The following is a 19,851-nucleotide window of genomic DNA, read 5'->3' as shown; positions in this document are numbered from 1 at the left end:
TCCCGTTCATTATCCCCAGACTACTAATCACCGTCACCTGTATCCCATCACCAGCACTCCCTATATAATGTGCACTCTCCCTGCAGTCACTTGTCTGGTCTCGTCAATTCATGACTCACAGACTCCCTGAACACTTACCTGCTCACTTACCTGAGACGCGATCGCCTTCCATCTGCCTGCCAACCATCTTCATCGATCTTCCATCATCATCATCATCTGCAAGAAAGAGAGAAAGAAAGACTTTTACTATTCAGCTAAGCATCTCTGATTATCTGTGTTGTTGTTACTCACCATTTGTCTCCGACTCCGAATCATTCTGCAATTAAAGCATTGAACTTACCATCTTGTCTGTATCATCTGTGAACCCTGACTATATATATATATATATTTATTATTATTATTATTATTATTATTATTATTAAAGTTTTTGGATGCTAAACTATTGTTTATTATAGGCTTTGTACTTCACTCAAGTTCCAATATTGAAGGGAAAAATTATCCTCTTCACATGCGCAAAAATGTGCTTGGAAACATCACAGTTGAGCGGTGATTACTGTGAATAGTATGAATTGTACTACTGACTATTTAAACAGAGCAGTGTAATTTTTATATGTTAGGTTTACTATTTTATTATAATATTTTATTAAGGCTATAATGAACAGACTGCGATGTCAAGATTGCAATGCTGGAATGTGTGTGTGTGTGTGTGTGTGTGTGTGTGTGTGTGTGTGTGGCGCGGGTGCGATATAACAGTGGACACATAAAAAGATACTCCGTCATTTTGTTCATAAAGGACATCATTCAAACTGCAAAGTGTTAACTTATATTTGTGTACAGTCGAAATAAAACACAACATTGTGCTTTTGTAAAATAAATTCAAGCAATCTGCCCCCGAAATGGCACTAATTTTAAAATTAAACTAAAATGCTCACGGCTGCACGGGCATTCATAACGGTGCGCGTCCACGGCGAGGAACGGGCAGAACAGAGTCAATGTTTTTTAGTTCATTCCTACTTCCATAGGAATTCATTGAAAACACTCGCCCTGCTCTGCACCATTATCCATGTCAGTGCGGACAAACATATTTTTCTTTCGTTTTTAAGTTAGCGATTCAAAAGCCCCCAGCGGTGTCACACGTTGATTAACCAGTGTTAAAATATTCTCACCGTCACATACCTAGTATATTTTTATATAGATACAATAGGCCTACCTGATTTTGAACACAAAAGGGCTAGCACTATGAATGACATAATTTATTTATTTTTTGGACTAAAAAAACATTCTGGATGTTTTTAAACTTAAACTATTATTAAATTGAAAAAAAAATTTAAGTTAAAATTTAGTTCTGATATTTGTATAATTTTATATAGAAATAAATGGTGTATAATTACATTTTTAGAAGATATGAGGCTTTTAGTGTTTCCTTTTTTGACATTACTTTAATCCCTCGCCATAGCAAAACCGTTTGAGATATTTATTATCTGTTTACAATTTAGCATCTTTAATGTATTTTCATCATGTTGAAAAAAGTTTGGTGGGAATAAAATAAACCACTTAAGAGGAGTGGGTAAAAATTCAGAGGCTGATTTTGCAAAGAAATCTACATTCAAACCAAAATATCTGACTTCCTGTTGCTCGGCGCTAATGACTGTAAATTAGAAAGTTGTCCGGCTTGATGAGAACAATATACATACCAAGTTTTGTCGCTGTAGATGAACCTAACCCCCCACTTTGGTCAAAAGGTGGCGCCACTGAGCCATTCCACCACGCCCGTTTCTGAAACTTTGCACATGTCTACTGGCTAATAAATGTGATGTGTCTGTCGAGTTTCATCCAATTTCAAGCATGCTAAGAGTCTCAAAAGCATCAAAAAAGAATATTAACGTTCGATGCGTTACCATGGCAACAGTATCTAAGATATCAATAATCCTTTCACAGGACTACATCTGCCGTGTGTCTACATTATACACATAAAGTTTGAAGCAAATCGGGTAAAAATAAGAGAGTGATTTCAAAGCATTTTGAAAGTGACAAACTTCCTGCTGCCAGTTGGTGGCGCTATAACTTTGACTCACAATAGTCACATCCATGTGATCGGCCTCTTACAACGAACACACTGCGGAAGTTTCATCAAGATCAGTTAATGTATGCAGAAGTTATAACACACTTCCTGTGTCCCATTATTTTTCATAAATTCGTTTCCTCGCCACGGCCAAACCATTCGAGATATCAAAAATCCGTTCGCAAGAATTCATCCTCAATGTCTTGACTTCATTCACACCGAGTTTGGTGGCGATCGGATGAATTCCCTAGGAGGAGTATTTCACATTACATTGTATGCGTTTTCCAAACAACGTATAATAACCGACTTTCTGTTGGGCTTTTGTAAAACTTAGAGCACGAAAGTTGTTCGGCCCGATGAGATCTATATGTGTACTGAGTTTCATATTATTACATGCAAGTGTGTTTGATTTATGGACCAAGTTTTCAGACACCATTCCAGGGGGCGCTGTCGAGCCCCCCTGCCACGCCCGGGTACCAGCTTCAGTCCGGCCCTGATGGCCGCAGGTTCTGACGTGTGTGCAAAATTTCAAGAGTTTTTGAGCATGTTAAGGGCCCTAAATGTGGCAAAAAGGCAAAAAGGCAAAAAATTTAAATAAAAATTCCTTCCGGAACCAAGGAATCTTCGCCCTTTCAGGGCTTGGGCCCTAATAAATCAATACTTTTATTCATCAAGGATGAGTTAAATTGATCAAAAGTTACAGTAAAGACATGTATAATGTTAGAAAATATTCTATTTTAAACAAATGCTGTTCTTTTGAACTTTCTATTCATCAAAGAATTTTGAAAAAAAATTGTACACAACTGTTTTCAACATTGAAAATAATAATGAATGTTTTTTGAGCATAAAATCAGCATATTAAAATGATTTCTTAAGGATTATGTGACACTGAAGACTGGATTAATGATGCTGAAAATTCAGCTTTCATCTGAGGAATAAATTACATTTTAAAATATATTAAAATAGAAAACAGTCATTTTAAATTGTCCTAATATTTCACAATATTACTGTTTTTTTAATTATTATTATTATTGTTTTTTTTTTATCAAATAAATGCAGCCTTGGTGAGCAGAAGAGACTTCTTTTAAAAACATTAAAATCTTATCTATCTAAAACTTTTGACCAGTAGTGTATATATCTGTATTTTGTTTCTAAATCTCAGCTCCGTCTGAACGTGGTGTTGCTCTTACCATAGAGTTTAGTGGGCATATCCGGACCTCTCCTCCAAATCCATGAACGTGATATAGCGGAGCTCCGACTGCTAACAACTCAGAAGCACCCAACACACACAACTCTGCCCCAAAATATGAGCCCAGCTACAGAGAGACAAACGGAGGAAAAGGAAAAGGTGATGTATGAAGGCAAGCATCAAGGACTGAAAGATGGGAGAGACTACAGTGATAAATGCGTGAGTATATTTAAAAAAAAAATATTGATGAAGTCAATACACAGCATGTGCCAGCTCTGATAAATACATATTATATAATGTGTATAGTACTGTATGTTGCGTATAATGTAGATAAAATTTTACACCTGTGATCCGTATATCCTATGAGAGATGGTCCAGCTGTGGTTCTGATGGTTCTGTGTAAATCCCAGCACCAGCCCAGTGTGTCTATGCCTTGGTGCTCCCGCAAAGTACACAACATGACCATTCACTGATGCCACAGCAACAGAGTAACCTGCAGTAAGAGAAAGCCAGTAAGAGAAAACAGCCACCTCCGAACTAAATACAGTGTCTAATTGGTTAGATCTCATCCAGGAGGCTGGACAAACATTTGAATTTAAAATCTTAGGACACAAACAAAGATTTGGAGTAGAAGACGATTTAGACCAGACATGTAGACATGTAAATGCGCAGGCAAAAGACTGCAGATCAAGATCAGAAGAACATGAGTTAAACAATTTATTTCAAGCCATCTATACACTCTCATCTCACTTTTCTATCTCTTACTTAGTTTCTTTTCTTTTCCGTTGATAGTCTCAGGTCTAAGTTAAGTTCTGCTGTACAGTTTCGGTCAACGATTCCACAGCAAAGCCCGCTTTCAACTTCAAAGACTTTCCATCCATCCGCCAACACACCACGTGATTGACATCAATTCAGACACGACGAGACCGGCAGCCAATCAACGAACCCGGGGGCCGACAAAGATAATCCCCAAAGGAATGCAAAAACAAACGCAAGTAGCCTCCAGACTCTTAGCAGAACTGTTTCTTTGATATAAAATTTAATAACCAGCCTAAAAAACGATAGAAGAGTTAAATGAATGATTGATGGTTTGTTCAGGTCAGGTCTTATAAGTGCATATATTGCTAGAAACTAGGGATTTCATCATCTCACCCTTAAAACTATTTTTACTGCAACTCGTATGAATGTGTGTGTCAAGTCAAGTCACATACATTTATATAGCGCTTTTAACAATATAGATTGTTTCAAAACAGCTTTACAGTGATAATAGGAAATTAAAGTTCCCTTTCATAGTCACTACGAGTTACGTCGTGACGACAAATGGGGTTTCGCTTATAAAGCCTCTCATCTTCAAGAAATAAAACGAGCCAATGGCAAGAAATGCCATGGGTCTGCGGATTTTGCATAGCGTAACTCCGCCCCACCTCGTGGGTATATAAGGAAGTACGCTGGCAACATGCAGATATGTTCTCGCTTTGGAGCCAAGAGTTCTCTTCACTCCTACAAGCCATTCGGAATCATCCTCACTCTAAGAGACGAGCGGCTTTTCAGTGTGTTGGTGCGACGGCGCGTTCCAGCGAGATCGCATTGCCTGCTACTGATCTTTGCAGTGATCTGCCGACAGTGTATGTGTTTCACTGTACTCAGCACTCTACTGATTTTTTCCTCTCTCTAAAAGAGCTGCACGCAGCACGTCTTTTTCAAGACGGTTCACCCGTATATTTTCTGGATGTGGGCGCGTGATCCATCTGCCTAACGGTCACGAGTACTGTTTTGCGTGTTGGGCTTAATCACGCTCGTCAGCGCTCGTGGATGTGTCATGTTTTCATTGCGGGAACATGACCATCGCGATGTTTATACATCGAGACTCAATGATCTCCGAGTGGGTAGAGTCCCCTCTGCCACACCCCAATTTATCTCTTCCTCGAGAGGGGATACTTTGTCTGGTGGCCAGGGTGATCTGAGGGTTACGGTGTGGCATATAACCAGCAAGTCATTCCTCGGGCCACGCCCCCCTCCACATCCACATCGTGGGGCTTCCGTGTGTGCCTGGTTCCTCCCCAGTGTTTTCATTCGGGGCTCCGGCAGATGATGTCATGTCACTCAGCTTCACAAGGCGGGCTTGATTCCTCTGGAAATGAAGATTCGACTTTGTTGCCTCCCTCGGGAGTGCCAGTGTTAGTCGAGTCAGATCCAGAGCTGACGACCATGCTTTCCCTGGCAGCTGAAAGTGTCGGTCTGCTGTAAACTGGACGATTGGTCCCTTGGCGCGGCGTGCGCTGGAAGTGCCTTTCTTCCCGGACGTGCATCAGGACGCCACCGGGTCGCGGAAGTCCCCGTTGACTTAACGCGGCCCACGGGCGTTCTCCGCCTTCACTGCCCTCCTTGGCATGGCGATCATGGTCTGTATGTTCTATGCCACTGTCGTGGCTCAGACATAGAGCCGTGGGTCATCTACACCTCCGAGGCAGTGCTGACCCAGGACTTCTGTCAGACCAGGCCCCCGCGGAACGCTCGTCCTTCCCTGGCCTACACTGTCAGAACGTGGAATCTGACCACGCCCCCACGCTGGGACGCTATGCCTCCCATGTCCGGGCTGGTTGATCCGCCACGCACTGTACCGACCTTGCTCTACGGGCGACGTTGGTCACTGTGAGTTCCCTAGGTCAGGTGATGTCCACATGTGTGGTCCAGGAATACCATTAGGGCTCAACCAGGTTGATATGCAGGAATCTGAGAACTCATTTTCTCAGCTCCCCCATATCCCAGGCTGGGCTCTTCGGCGGTGTTGAAAACTGTTGGGCGGTGTTGAAAACTGTTGGGCGCAGTTCTCAACAGCCCAGAAGTAGACTGAGGCCCTTCTGCACCGACAGCCATCTGTCCGTGTAGTTTCCTTAGTCTGCTTCCCGCCGATGCCGCCTCCCTGCGGCTCCTCCGCCACTAAGCCGGCTAAACGCCAGGCTAAGCAGCACTCCTGAGATGGGCAGCTTGGAGTTAGGGCTCAGTTCTTCTCAGGAGCTGGTAGCAGGGACACTCCTTCCCCCGGGATAATCTTTTGAACTGATGCCCCTTCCTCCAAGCCCCCAGAGGTCCCAGATGACAGTGTGCAACGCTCACGAGCCTCGCGACTCTCGTCCCCCTCTGTCGCCAGACCCCTGTCAGAGCAGGCCCCCGTGGAATGCTGGTCCTTCCCTGGTCTACTCTGGCAGGACGCGGCTAATGACCGTGCCCCCACACCGGGTCGCTACGCCGCCCACGTCCGGGCCGGTCATTCCACCTCGCTGCCCCACCGAGGGACAGTCTGTGGTTCCCATGACCCCGCTGGATCAGTTCTTGGGAGCCTGGCTAGAGCTCCCAACCTGTCCCGCTGGGTCGAGAGAACCATCAGGCTCGGCTATGCGATTCAGTTCACACGATCTCCTCCCCGCTTCCGGGAAGTCCGTTACACTATGGTGGGTGGCAATGCCCTTGTCATGCGTGCGGAGGTCGCTACCTTACTGGAGAAAGATGCGATCGAGATTGTCCCCTCCAGCCGAAATTAAGTCCGGGTTCTCAGCCCCTACTTCATTAGAAAGTAGAAAACCGGTGGGTTACGGCCAATCCTGGACCTGCATGTCTTGAACCGATCCCTTCACAGGCTTCCGTTCAAGATGCTCACGGCCAAACGCATTCTCGAATGTGTGCGGCCACAGGATTGGCTTGCAGCGATCGACCTAAAGGACGCCTACTCTCATGTCTCCGTTCTCCCTCGACACAGACCATTACTACGCTTTGCTTTCGAGGGGCAGGCATATCAGTATGGGGTTCTCCCATTCGGTCTAGCCCTGTCTCCTCGCATCTTCACGAAAGTCGTCGAGGCAGCCCTTGTTTTCCGCTATGGCAACACAGGGATTACACACATCCTGAACTATATCGACAACTGGCTGACCCTAGCTCGCCCTCGAGACCAAGTTTGTGAACACGGGGACCTAGTGCTCCGGCACCTAGTCCATCTGGGCCTTCGGGTCAACCGGGAGAAGAGCAAACTTTGCAAACCCATGCAGAGGATCTCTTATCTCGGTATAGAAATCGACTCGGTCGCCATGTGCGCGCAGCTTACGAGCGAGCGCGCGCAGTCACTGCTGACTTGCCTGAGACAGTTCAAGGGCAGGAGTGCGATTCCACTGATAGTTATCTCAGAGGCTCCTGGGGCATATGACATCCGCTGCCGCAGTAACGCCGTTCGGACTGCTTCATATGACACCGCTTCAGCTCTGGCTTCACGAACGAGTCCTGAGGTGGGCATGGCAACACGGCACACTCCGAGTACCAGTTACTCAGACCTGTCGTCAGACCTTCACCCCGTGGATGAACCTCAGCTTTCTGAGGGCTGGAATACGAGTTTCCAGGCATGCTGTTGTCTCAACAGATGCCTCCACCACGGGCTGGGGTGCCATGTGCAATGGACATGCTGCCGTGGGATCCTGGATAGGACCCCAGCGCCTTTGGCATGTCAATTGACTCGAGTTGCTGGCAGTACGTCTCGCCCTGCACCGTTTCCATGCGTTGCTCAAGGGTCAGCACGAACTAGTCCGATCAGACAATACTGCAACAGTAGCATACTTCAACCGACAAGGTGGTCTGCGCTCCCGCCGTATGTCGCCACTCGCCCGCCACCTCCTCCTATGGAGTCAGAAGCATCTGAGGCCACTTCGATCCATTTATATCCCGGGAGACCTGAACTGTGCAGCCGACGAGCTCTCACGGCTTCAGCCTCTCCCTGGAGAATGGAGACTCCATCCCCAGACGGTTCAGCTGATTTGGGATCAGTTCAGGGATGCACAGGTAGACCTCGGCACGGGTCATGCTCGGCACGGACACACTGGTGCACAGCTGGCCGCGGGGCCATCTCGCTGTGCAAGATCAGGGAGGATGAGGAGCAGGTCATTTTGGTTGCTCCTCATTGGCACAACCAGACCTGGTTCTCCAAACTAGTACTGTTCGCTACAGCACCTCCCTGGCCAATCCCTCTGAGGAAGGACCTCCTTTCTCAGGGACGGGGCACCCTATGGCACCCTCGTCCCGATCTTTGGAACCTCCACGTGTGGCTCCTGGATGGGACGAGGCAGGTTTGAGTACCCTACCACCAGCGGTGGTGGCTACCATCGCTTCCGCTAGAGCAGTGGTTCTCAACTCCAGTCCTCAGGACCCGCTGCTCTGCACATTTTGTATGTCTCTCTTATCTGACACACTCAGTTCAGTTCATGGAGTCTCTCCTAATGAGCTGATGATCTGATTCAGGTGTGTTAAATAAGGGAGACATACAAAATGTGTAGAGCAGTGGGTCCCGAGGACTGGAGTTGAGAACCACTGGCTAGAGCATCGTCCTAGAGCATCGTCCACGAGACATGCCTATGCGTTGAAGTGGAACATCTTCGTCAACTGGTTCTCTTCTCACTGAGAAGACCCTAGAAGATGCCTGATCAGTGTCATGCTTTCCTTCCTGCACATCACAACGCAGTTGAAGGTAAGTCTCTAGGAAAGCATGACCTGATCATCAGGTTCCTGAGAGGAGCAAGGAGACTGAATCCTCCTCGCACTTCTCTCGTTCCCTCTTGGGACCTCTCAGTGGTCTTAACTGCCCTGCAGAGTGCTCCCTTTGAGCCTCTGCAATCAGTGGAGCTTAAGATCCTGTCAATTAAGACAGCGCTCCTGGTTGCATTGGCCTCCATTAAGAGGGTAGGGGACCTGCACGCATTTTCCGTTGACGAAGCGTGCCTGGAATTTGGGCCGGCCTGTTCTCATGTGATCCTGAGACCCCAGCCTGGATATGTGCCCAAGGTTCCCACCACTCCCTCTCGAGATCAGGTGGTGAACCTGCAAGCGCTGCCCTCGGAGGAGGCAGACCCAGCCTTGGCACTGCTCTGTCCAGTGATTACGTAGACAGAACACAGTGGGGCGACACCTAACACATTCACCAGGTTCTATAACCTCTGAGTGGAGCCAGTGGCCTCTCATGTACTCGCTTCAACCAGCCGGTACTAGGACCCGCTAAGGTGTCTTCGCTTGCTCGCCATTCCACTCCACGGACTGGAAACGTGCGATATTCTCCTCAGGTGAGCCTCCCCGAGAGGCCCTGAGTTCCTCCAGCACTGTTGACATCAACGCCAGAGTTATGTCACTGGCAGCTTCGCGCTTGCCTAGGTGCTCAACAGAAATCGAGACTCATCAGACCAGGCAACATATTTCCAGTCTTCAACTGTCCAATTTTGGTGAGCTCGTGCAAATTGTAGCCTCTTTTTCCTATTTGTACTGGAGATGAGTGGTACCCGGTGGGGTCTTCTGCTGTTGTAGCCCATCCGCCTCAAGGTTGTGCGTGTTGTGGCTTCACAAATGCTTTGCTGCATACCTCGGTTGTAACGAGTGGTTATTTCAGTCAAAGTTGCTCTTCTATCAGCTTGAATCAGTCAGCCCATTCTCCTCTGACCTCTAGCATCAACAAGGCATTTTCGCCCACAGGACTGCCGCATACTGGATGTTTTTCCCTTTTCACACCATTCTTTGTAAACCCTTGAAATGGTTGTGCGTGAAAATCCCAGTAACTGAGCAGATTGTGAAATACTCAGACCGGCCCGTCTGGCACCAACAACCATGCCACGCTTACTTAAATCACCTTTCTTTCCCATTCTGACATTCAGTTTGGAGTTCAGGAGATTGTCTTGACCAGGACCACACCCCTAAATGCATTGAAGCAACTGCCATGTGATTGGTTGATTAGATATTTGCATTAATGAGAAATTGAACAGGTGTTCCTAATAATCCTTTAGGTGAGTGTATATATATATATATATATATATATATATATATATATATATATATATAAAAATATAAAGACAGAAAATATTACTTGTCTAACCTTATTCTGATTTTATGATACACTCAAAATATTCCACAACATTGATTAACGTTTATTAACCCGTTGATTAACCGGTGGTAAAATATTCTCACCGTCACATACCTAGTATATTTTTATATAGATACAATAGGCCTACCTGATTTTGAACACAAGAGGGCAGTATAGCACTATGAATGACATGATGTATTTATTTAAAAATAAATAAAAAAAATGCTGGCTGTTTTTAAACTTAAACAATTATAAAAAAAAGATTTTTTTTTTTACATAGAAATAAATGGTGTATAATTACATTTTTAGAAGATATGAGGCTTTTAGTGTTTCCATTTTTGACATTACTTTAATCCCTCGCCATAGCAAAACCGTTTGAGATATGTATTATCCGTTCACAATTTAGCATCGTTAATGTATTTTCATCATGTTGAAAAAGTTTGGTGGGAATAAAAAAAAAAACACTTAAGAGGAGTGGGTAAAAATTCAGAGGCTGATTTTGCAAAGAAATCCACATTCAAACCAAAATATCTGACTTCCTGTTGGTCGGAGCTAATGACTGTAAATTAGAAAGTTGTCCGGCTCGATGAGACCAATATACGTACTGATTTTTGTAACTGTGGGTAAAACTAACCCCCCCACACACTTTTGTCAAAAGCATTTTGAAAGTGACACACTTCCTGCTACCAGTTGGTGGCGCTATAACTTTGACTCACAATAGTTACATCCATCTGATCGGCCTCTTACCACGAACACACTGCTGAAGTTTCATCAAGATCAGTTAATGTGTGCAGAAGTTATACCACTTCGTGTTTCTCTTTTCTCGCCATAAATTCGTGTCCTCGCCACGGCCAAACCGTTCGAAATATCAAAAATCTGTCCGCAATTTAGCATCCTCAATGTCTTGACTTCATGCACGCCGAGTTTGGTGGCGATTGAATTAATTCTCTAGGAGGAGTGTTTCAAATTCCACAGCAAGCGTTCTCCAAACAACCCATAATAGCTGCCTTCCTGTTGGGCTGGCGTATAACTTAAGACTGCGAAAGTTGTTCAGCCCGATGAGATCTATATGCGTACCGAGTTTCATATTAATTCATGCAAGCGTGTTTGATTTATGGACCAAGTTTTCAGACCCCATTCAAGGGGGCGCTGTCAAGCCTCCCTGCCACGCCCGGGTGCCAGCTTCAGCCCGGCCCTGATGGCCGCTGGTTCTGACCTGTGTGCAAAGTTTCAAGAGTTTTTGAGCATGTTAAGGGCCCCAAAAGTGCCTGAAAGGCAAAAAAAAAAAAATTGCTGCGAGCAGCGATTGCGGGCCCAAGCCGGTGGCACCGCCACCCTGGTGCCTTTAGTTACACTAAAGGCACCGGGGTTGCGGTGCCGCTGGCTTTGGCCCTTCATCGCTGCTCGCAGCTATATATATATTTTTTTGCCTTTCAGGCACTTTTGGGGCCCTTAACATGCTCAAAAACTCTTGAAACTTTGCACACAGGTCAGAACCCGCGGCCATCAGGGCCGGGCTGAATGGCCGGGGCCGGGGGTTAGTTTTACTGTGGGTAAAACTAACCCCCCCACTTTTGTCAAAAGCATTTTGAAAGTGACACACTTCCTGCTACCAGTTGGTGGCGCTATAACTTTGACTCACAATAGTTACATCCATCTGATCGGCCTCTTACCACGAACACACTGCTGAAGTTTCATCAAGATCAGTTAATGTGTGCAGAAGTTATACCACTTCGTGTTTCTTTTTTCGTAAAACTTAGAGCACGAAAGTTGTTCGGCCCGAGCCGAACATGAGATCTATATGTGAGATCTATATGTGTACTGAGTTTCATATTATTACATGCAAGCGTGTTTGATTTATGGACCAAATTTTCAGACCCCGTTCAAGGGGGCGCTGTTGAGCCCCCCTGCCACGCCCGGGTACCAGCTTCAGCCCGGCCCGGCCCTGATGGCCGCAGGTTCTGACCTGTGTGCAAAGTTTCAAGAGTTTTCGAACACGTTAAGGGCCCCAAAAGCCCCTGAAACCTTGAAAAACAATTATAAAAGCAAATCTCTCCTAACAGACAAATCCCCCACACCCCCCCCCCCCCACACACACACAGAGACACAGATACAGAGAGAGAGAGAGAGAGAGAAAGAGAATTCTCCAAAAAATCACATTCAAACCAAAATATCTGACTTCCTGTTGGTCGGAGCGAATAACTGTAAATTAGAAAGTTGTCCGGCTCGATGAGAACAATATACGTAGCGAGTTTTGTGACTCTAGGAAAAACTAAGCCCCCATTTTTGACTAAAGGTGGTGCTACTGAGCCCCTCACCACGCCCGTTTACTGGCCAATAAATGTGATGTGTCTGTCGAGTTTCATCCAATTTCAAGCATGATAAGAGTCTCAAAAGCATCTGAAAAGAATATTAAAGTTTGATGCGTTGCCACGACAACAGTATCTAAGATATCAAGAATCCTTTCACAGGTCTACATCTGCCGTGTGTCTACATTATACACAAAGTTTGAAGCAAATCGGGTAAAAATAAGAGGGTGATTTCAAAGCATTTTGAAAGTGACAAACTTCCTGCTGCCAGTTGGTGGCGCTATAACTTTGACTCACAATAGTTACATCCATGTGATCGGCCTCTTACAAGAACACACTGCTGAAGTTTCATCAAGATCAGTTAATGTATGCTGAAGTTATAACACATTTCCTGTGTCCCTTATTCGCCATAAATTCGTTTCCTCGCCACGGCCAAACCGTTTGAGATATCAAAAATCCGTCAGAAATTTATCATCCTCAATGTCTTGACTTCATGCTGACTGAGTTTGGTTGCGATTGGACGAATTTTCTAGGAGGAGCATTTCAAATTCCAGAGGATGCGTTTTTCAAACAACCCATAATAGTTGACTTCCTGTTGGGCGGAGCTAAGAACAGAGTGCGGAAATCTTCGGACCCCGTTCAAGGGGGCGCTGTTGAGCCCCCCTGCTACGCCCGGGTACCAGCTTCAGTTGTTTTTCATAAAAAAAAAAAAAAAATCGGTAACCCTTTCTTTTACAGTCCCCTAATTACTAGGTATTTACCTGGTAAATATATGGTAAGTTATAGTTGGTTATTGGTAATTACCACAGGTAACAAGTATGTAAATGCAGAGAAACTACAAACTAATTACTAGGTATTTACCTGGTAAATATATGGTAAGTTATAGTTGGTTATTGGTAATTACCACAGGTAACAAGTATGTAAATGCAGAGAAACTACAAACTAACTACTAAGTATTTACCTGGTAAGCATATGGTAAATTATAGTATTTTAGTGTGTAATTACTTAAGGTGATTAGTATGCAATTACAGAGAAACTACCAGGGAAAAAAAACGCCACTGTTAAATATCAACTCAACAAAGTACTGTGTACTTGTTACCTGTTTAGGTTGGTAATAACTCAGATTTAATTGTGTACTTCCTCAGAATGTAGGCAAACTATTTTTAGAAACACCTCCAGTATTACCCATCAATTCAAGTTAGGTTTGTAGTTATCCTAGGGTTATGTTGGTAACAGTCCATGTTTATTTATTACTATCTTGAAATTAAGACGGTAGTTTCCAATAAATTACCTTGTCTTACATAGTTGTTGTTCATTGCTACACCCATTTATAGAGGGTTTATCAAATAATTTACCTTACACTTACCTGGTAACTACCCCCCAGGAACAGTTCTCTTACGAGAGATACTCTCGTACTGCGTAGAATACGCTAGGGGAAAATCCTTTTCCACGAGAATACTGAAGCCAAAAAATTATCCTTTAATTTTGTATTAATGTAAAACGCGTTGCGGCAGCATACAGACATAGGCGAGGCAGCTCGCGTGCCTATTGGCTGGTCTGCTGGCAACTGCTTAAGCCTATCGAGCGAGACCTAGAGTGACGTCAGACCCAATGAGGGCGCTTCGCGCCCTCTGCGTCACGTCCCGCCGAGACGGGCGTGGCTTAGGTCTATAAATACCGCTCGCAGGCATTATTTCTCTGATTTTTCATCCTTCAGCGAAGCAACTCACATCGCTGGATCCGAGAAGAAGCCGCGCTGTTGAAGAAGCACCTCAGCGGGACGAGTCGACGAAGCTGCTGGCCGCGCCGCCTTCATCGCCTTCCTGCTGCGCTATCCAGCGCCCATATCCTTTACTGCACTGTGTGTGTGTGTGTTCGCCGGCGCGACTCACACTGTCTAAAAGAGCTGCGTCTTTTTCAAGATGCCTGCTTGTGGCTCGTGCAAAGCCACACTCAGCGACGGGGACCGCCATGTCATCTGCGCTTCCTGCCTGGGTCAAGAACATGCAGCTCTCGCGCTCGCTGATGGCGGCTGCCATCACTGCGAGCTGTTGCCATTAGCGACTCTGAGGACTCGCTTGGCACTGTTCAACGAGACTGCGCCCACACCTGCTGTTGTGCCGCGCCGTAAAAAGCGCCGCGCTCAGCGAATCCCGGAGCCCTCTCTCAGCTGTCAAAGCTCGCCGGTGCGCCCGCCTGCTTCTCCGGTTTCATCAGCTTCACTTCCGGACGGACAGCGGCCGCGGTCTGCCGCCGCTTCTGTCGATGACGCTGATGAGATCGACGCGCTGCTACGAGAGGGGGATTCCTGCTCTCTCATAGCATCAGGCAGTGAGGATTGGGCGAGCTCTGAGGATCCCGCCCCCCCTGCCCGTGCTTCTACGGGAAAGAGAGCGAGCATTGAGGCGGAGCTCATGCGCGTGCTCACTCAGGCCACGGCGAGCCTCGGCCTCGAGTGGATTACGCCTGAGCAGCCTGCTCACAACCGGCTGGACGGCTACTTCCTGCCTGGGGAGCGCGTTTCACCTGCATCCAAGCCAGCGCCTTTTCTTCCTGAGCTTCATGAAGAAGTCGCTAAGTCTTGGGGCTCCCCTTTTTCGGCCAGGACACGATCCTCTGTCTCTTTGGCGTTCTCCGCTGTCGACGACGCAAAGAACAGAGGCTACCACTCCCTACCGCCGGTCGAAGAGGCTATTGCAGCGCACTTATGCCCGCCCTCTGCTGGACGGCGTGCTAAGATGGCGCTGCCCTCAAAAGCCTGCCGCACGACGTCAGCCCTGCTCCGCCGCGCTTTCTCCGCCGCCGGGCAGGCCGCGTCAGCGTTGCACACCATGGCCACGCTCCAGATATACCAGGCCGATCTCCTCTGCCAGCTGGACGAGAGAGGACCTGACGCAATCTGCGTGCCGGACTTGAGGAGCGCTACAGACTTCGCTCTTCGCGCCACCAAGTCAGCAGCACAGGCCATTGGACGGAGCATGGCCTCGCTCACCGTGTCTGAGAGACATCTGTGGCTTACGCTCACTGACATGACTGAGTCAGAGCGCACCGCGTTCCTCGACGCGCCGCTTTCCCCTGCCGGCCTCTTCGGAACCTCGGTCAAAGATTTCGCCGATAGGTTCGCTGAGGTGCAGAAAGCGACCCAGGCCATGAAGCACTTCCTCCCGAAGCGCTCCGGTTCTGCAGCAGGCCGTGCGAAACCGTCTGCTCAGAGCTCACAGCCTAAGCCTCCGCCCGCCGCCTCCTCTTCTCAACGCCGCCAAACCCAGAGCTCGAGACCGCGCTCTCACTCATCCGGCCGCCGCCCCGCCCCGCGTGGCCCGCGGCAGAAGATTGCGTTGAAGACAGAGGCCCCGAAATCGTCCTAGCATGCCTAGGAAAGCGACGGTGTCCAAGTCCCGCTGCGGCCGGACTTCCACCAAAGCTTACCGCTCGTCCAGTTCCAGGAAATGTGACTGGTCCAGCGTATTTAGCAGCCAACAAGCCGGTTCCATTACTCGCTTGCCTGCACACAAAAGCCGTTTTTACGGCTACCCAGATAAATCCCTTAAAGAGTGTATTTTCTGGTGTCCCGGCCACGGCCGACGGTGTTTCATGTGTAGAAAAAATGCCCACTACTCAGTGCCCATTCCTACACACAAGCACAGCCCTTCACACAGGGCCCGCGCACATAAAATCGACTCAGATCGATTGCGCTTCAAATGTAGCAAAAGTGCCCACTACCCAGTGCCCACAAACGCTACTTCCCACATGTCTCACGGTCCCTGTAAATACAGGACCAGTATGCATATGCTCTGCTCACGCGAGCAATGCTGTAAAGGTGGTGTATGTGCCCGCTGCTCTGCGCCCACGCCCACACACAGACATGAAACTAGCCCAGCCCTCCTCCTCTCAGCTAAACACTGCGGAGGAGTCGAGCGCGCGCCGTTATCAGCGCGCCCCCTGCCTCAGATGTCATGAGCGCGACGATCTAGATCTAGATCATACTAGATCTGCGGCAGCTGAACAGAGCGCTTATGAAGCGCCAGTTCAGGATGCTCACAACCAGAAAAATCCTCGCGCACGTCCGCCAGGGGGACTGGTTTGTGTCAATAGATCTAAAGGACGCGTATTTTCAAATACAGATAGCGTCACGTCACAGGCGATTTTTGAGATTCGCCTTCGAGGGCCAGGCATATCAGTACACAGTCCTGCCTTTCGGCTTGTCCCTGGCACCCCGTACATTTACAAAGTGCATGGACGCAGCGCTCGCACCCCTCAGATTACGGGGCATACGAGTGCTGAACTATCTGGACGACTGGCTGATTCTAGCCCAATCTCACTCAGAGCTCGTAGAGCACAGGACCATTTTACTCGATCACCTCGAGAATCTCGGTCTCGCAGTGAACTGGGAAAAGAGCTCGCTTTTCCCCAGACAGATTATATCTTTTCTGGGAATAGAGCTGAACTCGCTGCTAATGACAGCACGCCTGTCATCTCAGCGCACACTGGACATTCGGCGCGCAGCCGGCTCGCTCCGCTGCGGCGCGATAGTCCCTCTCAAAGCCTTTCAAAGGATGCTCGGTCTGATGGCCTCAGCATCTTCAGTTCTCCAGTTGGGCCTTCTGCGCATGCGCCCACTGCAGTTCTGGCTCAGAAAGAGAGTACCACGCACAGCGTGGGCCTCCGGTCGGCTTCGCGTCAAGGTCAATCAAGCATGCATTGCAGCTTTGAAACCTTGGGAGGCAAAAGACTGGTACCAATCAGGTGTAAGCCTGGGGACTTCCTCGAGAGTGATGGTGGTGTCCACGGACGCATCCACCTCGGGATGGGGAGCGCTGCTCGAGGGCAGACCGCTTTTTGGCCAATGGTCAAAGCAGGAGAAGCTCTTACATATCAACTGCCTCGAAATGTTGGCAGTGAGCAAAGCGCTCACGCGCTTTTGTCCCCTCATAAAGGGACACCACGTGCTAATACGTTCAGACAACGTCTCAGTGGTGTCCTACATAAATCGCCAGGGCGGCCTCAGGTCCCTGACTCTGTATAGGCTAACCAGGCGCCTCCTGATATGGGCCCGCAGCAACCTGCTCTCGCTGAGAGCAGCGCACGTGCCAGGGCTCCTAAATATAGGACCAGACAGACTGTCCAGGAACCAGGTTCCGACAGGAGAATGGTCTTTGCACCCACAGACAGTCCAGCTGCTGTGGAAGAAATTCGGCAGAGCGGAAGTAGACCTGTTCGCGTCTCAAGAAAACGCTCACTGTCCAGAATTTTTCTCGAAGAGCAAGGACGCGCTGACCCACGAGTGGCCTCGCCGTCCTCTCTACGCTTTTCCCCCCGTCTCCCTCCTGACTCAGGTGGTAGAACGGGTCAGGGAAGAAGGATGCTCAGTGCTGCTTGTAGCCCCACTTTGGATGAGCCAACCTTGGTTCCCAATTGTGATGCAGTTAGCGAGCACCGCCCCGTGGCCAGTGCCTCTGAGGAGGGATCTCCTCTCTCAAGCCAACGGCTCGATTTGGCATCCTCACCCAGAGCTGTGGTCCCTCCATGTGTGGGCCATCAACGGGTACCCGCTGACCTCCCACAGGGAGTGTTAAACACTATCACACAGGCCAGAGCTCCGTCTACGCGACGTCTCTATGCCTCAAAATGGTCAGTGTTCTCTAGCTGGTGCACAGCTCGTGGTGTGTCACCCCTGCATTGCGGTGTGACGGAGGTTCTCTCCTTCCTACAGGAGCTGTTGGATAAGGGCAGGTCCCCTTCCACGCTCAAAGTCTATGTAGCGGCCATAGCAGTGTTCTCTTCGACCACGCTCGGCCAGTCTATTGGAAGGAACGATTTAGTCATTCGCTTCCTTCGAGGAGCTAAGAGACTGAATCCTCCCAGACCTCCCACAGTCCCTATATGGGACCTTTCTACGGTACTGGAAGCCATGAAAGGTCATCCATTTGAGCCCTTGCAGGAGATTGATCTTAAACACCTGTCTTTCAAGACGGCGTTTCTTCTGGCTCTCGCTTCAGTGAAGCGCATAGGGGACTTACACGCGCTCTCAGTAAGCGCGACGTGCATGGAATTTGGGCCGAATGACTAGAGTTATACTCAAACCTAAGCACGGTTATGTTCCTAAATCCCTCAATACACCGTTCAGAGCACAGGTCATTTCCCTGTCTGCCCTGCCGGTCACTGAAGGAAATATGGACGAAAGCTCCCTTTGCCCAGTCAGGGCGTTAAGAGCTTATGTGTCTCGCTCGTCTGTTTTCAGACAGACGGAGCAGCTCTTTGTTTCGTTCAGCGGGCGTTCTAAGGGACTAGCCGCTTCGAAACAGACCCTATCCAGATGGGTAGTGGACGCAATAGCGCTAGCTTACACAACCAAGGGCATGCAGTGCCCGCTGGGTGTCAAAGCGCACTCCACGAGAAGCATGGCTTCATCGTGGGCATGGTCAAGTGGGATTGCCTTGCAAGATATTTGTATGGCGGCAGGCTGGGCCTCTCCGTCTACATTTATAAGGTTTTACAACCTAGAGGTTCCCACACTACAGGCCAGACTACTGTCGGTCTAGTATGGCCAAAATCTCATAACTGGCGCTGTCAGTTATGCAGCTATTGAGTATTGCAATCCTTGCTCTATGCTGCTATAAGGAAGATAGTGGCTAACCCCCCTCTCTTCCAGGATTCCCTGTGAGTCCCCTGGGTGATTATGTACTGTATGAACTCCGGGCTGTCGCCCTTGAGTCTATGGTATCAGATCCCAGCACGCACGGCGTTTTACAGTAGGTTCCCCTAGAGTATTCTACGCAGTACGAGAGTATCTCTCGTAAGAGAACGTACTCGGTTACTAACGTAACCTCGGTTCTCTCTAGAGAGAGGAACGAGTACTGCGTATCCTGCCGTGCCTGCACGCGCTCTGGTTGCTTCGACTATGAAAAACCAGAGAAATAATGCCTGCGAGCGGTATTTATAGACCTAAGCCACGCCCGTCTCGGCGGGACGTGACGCAGAGGGCGCAAAGCGCCCTCATTGGGTCTGACGTCACTCTAGGTCTCGCTCGATAGGCTTAAGCAGTTGCCAGCAGACCAGCCAATAGGCGCGCGAGCTGCCTCGCCTTTGTCTGTATGCTGCCGCAACGCGTTTTACATTAATACAAAATTAAAGGATAATTTTTTGGCTTCAGTATTCTCGTGGAAAAGGATTTTCCCCTAGCGTATTCTACGCAGTACTCGTTCCTCTCTCTAGAGAGAACCGAGGTTACGTTAGTAACCGAGTACGTTTTCCCTAATGTCATGGCACATCTTAAATACTGGGTATGTTCTTGCAAATGTTTTTACAATTTACTCAGTAAGTAAAGTGCAACTGTACTGTAAAATGAAGCCTTGTTTATTTCCATGGTATTACCGGAATTGTACCATATAACTTGATCATTCCCTTT

General features: G+C 48.0%; 1 protein-coding gene across 2 annotated transcripts in view; it reads right to left on the bottom strand.

Annotated features, from left to right (window-relative positions):
• LOC311294160 (integrin alpha-X-like) overlaps positions 1-19,851 on the bottom strand; it is a 190,903-nt gene that overhangs the window by 96,964 nt on the left and 74,088 nt on the right. For both annotated transcript variants that reach the window (XM_084414877.1, XM_084414876.1), the window contains exons 12-13: positions 3,596-3,744; positions 3,253-3,378 (exon numbers count right to left, since the gene is read on the bottom strand). In XM_084414877.1, coding sequence (XP_084271003.1) covers positions 3,253-3,378; positions 3,596-3,744 — 275 coding nt within the window. The remainder of the gene's footprint in view (positions 1-3,252; positions 3,379-3,595; positions 3,745-19,851) is intronic.

The sequence above is a fragment of the Rutilus rutilus genome, assembly GCF_951802725.1.
Source record: "Rutilus rutilus genome assembly, chromosome: 7".
NCBI lineage: Eukaryota > Metazoa > Chordata > Actinopteri > Cypriniformes > Leuciscidae > Rutilus > Rutilus rutilus.
The sequence above is the reverse complement of the archived record's forward strand: the minus strand, read 5'-3'. Positions and strand labels throughout refer to the sequence as shown.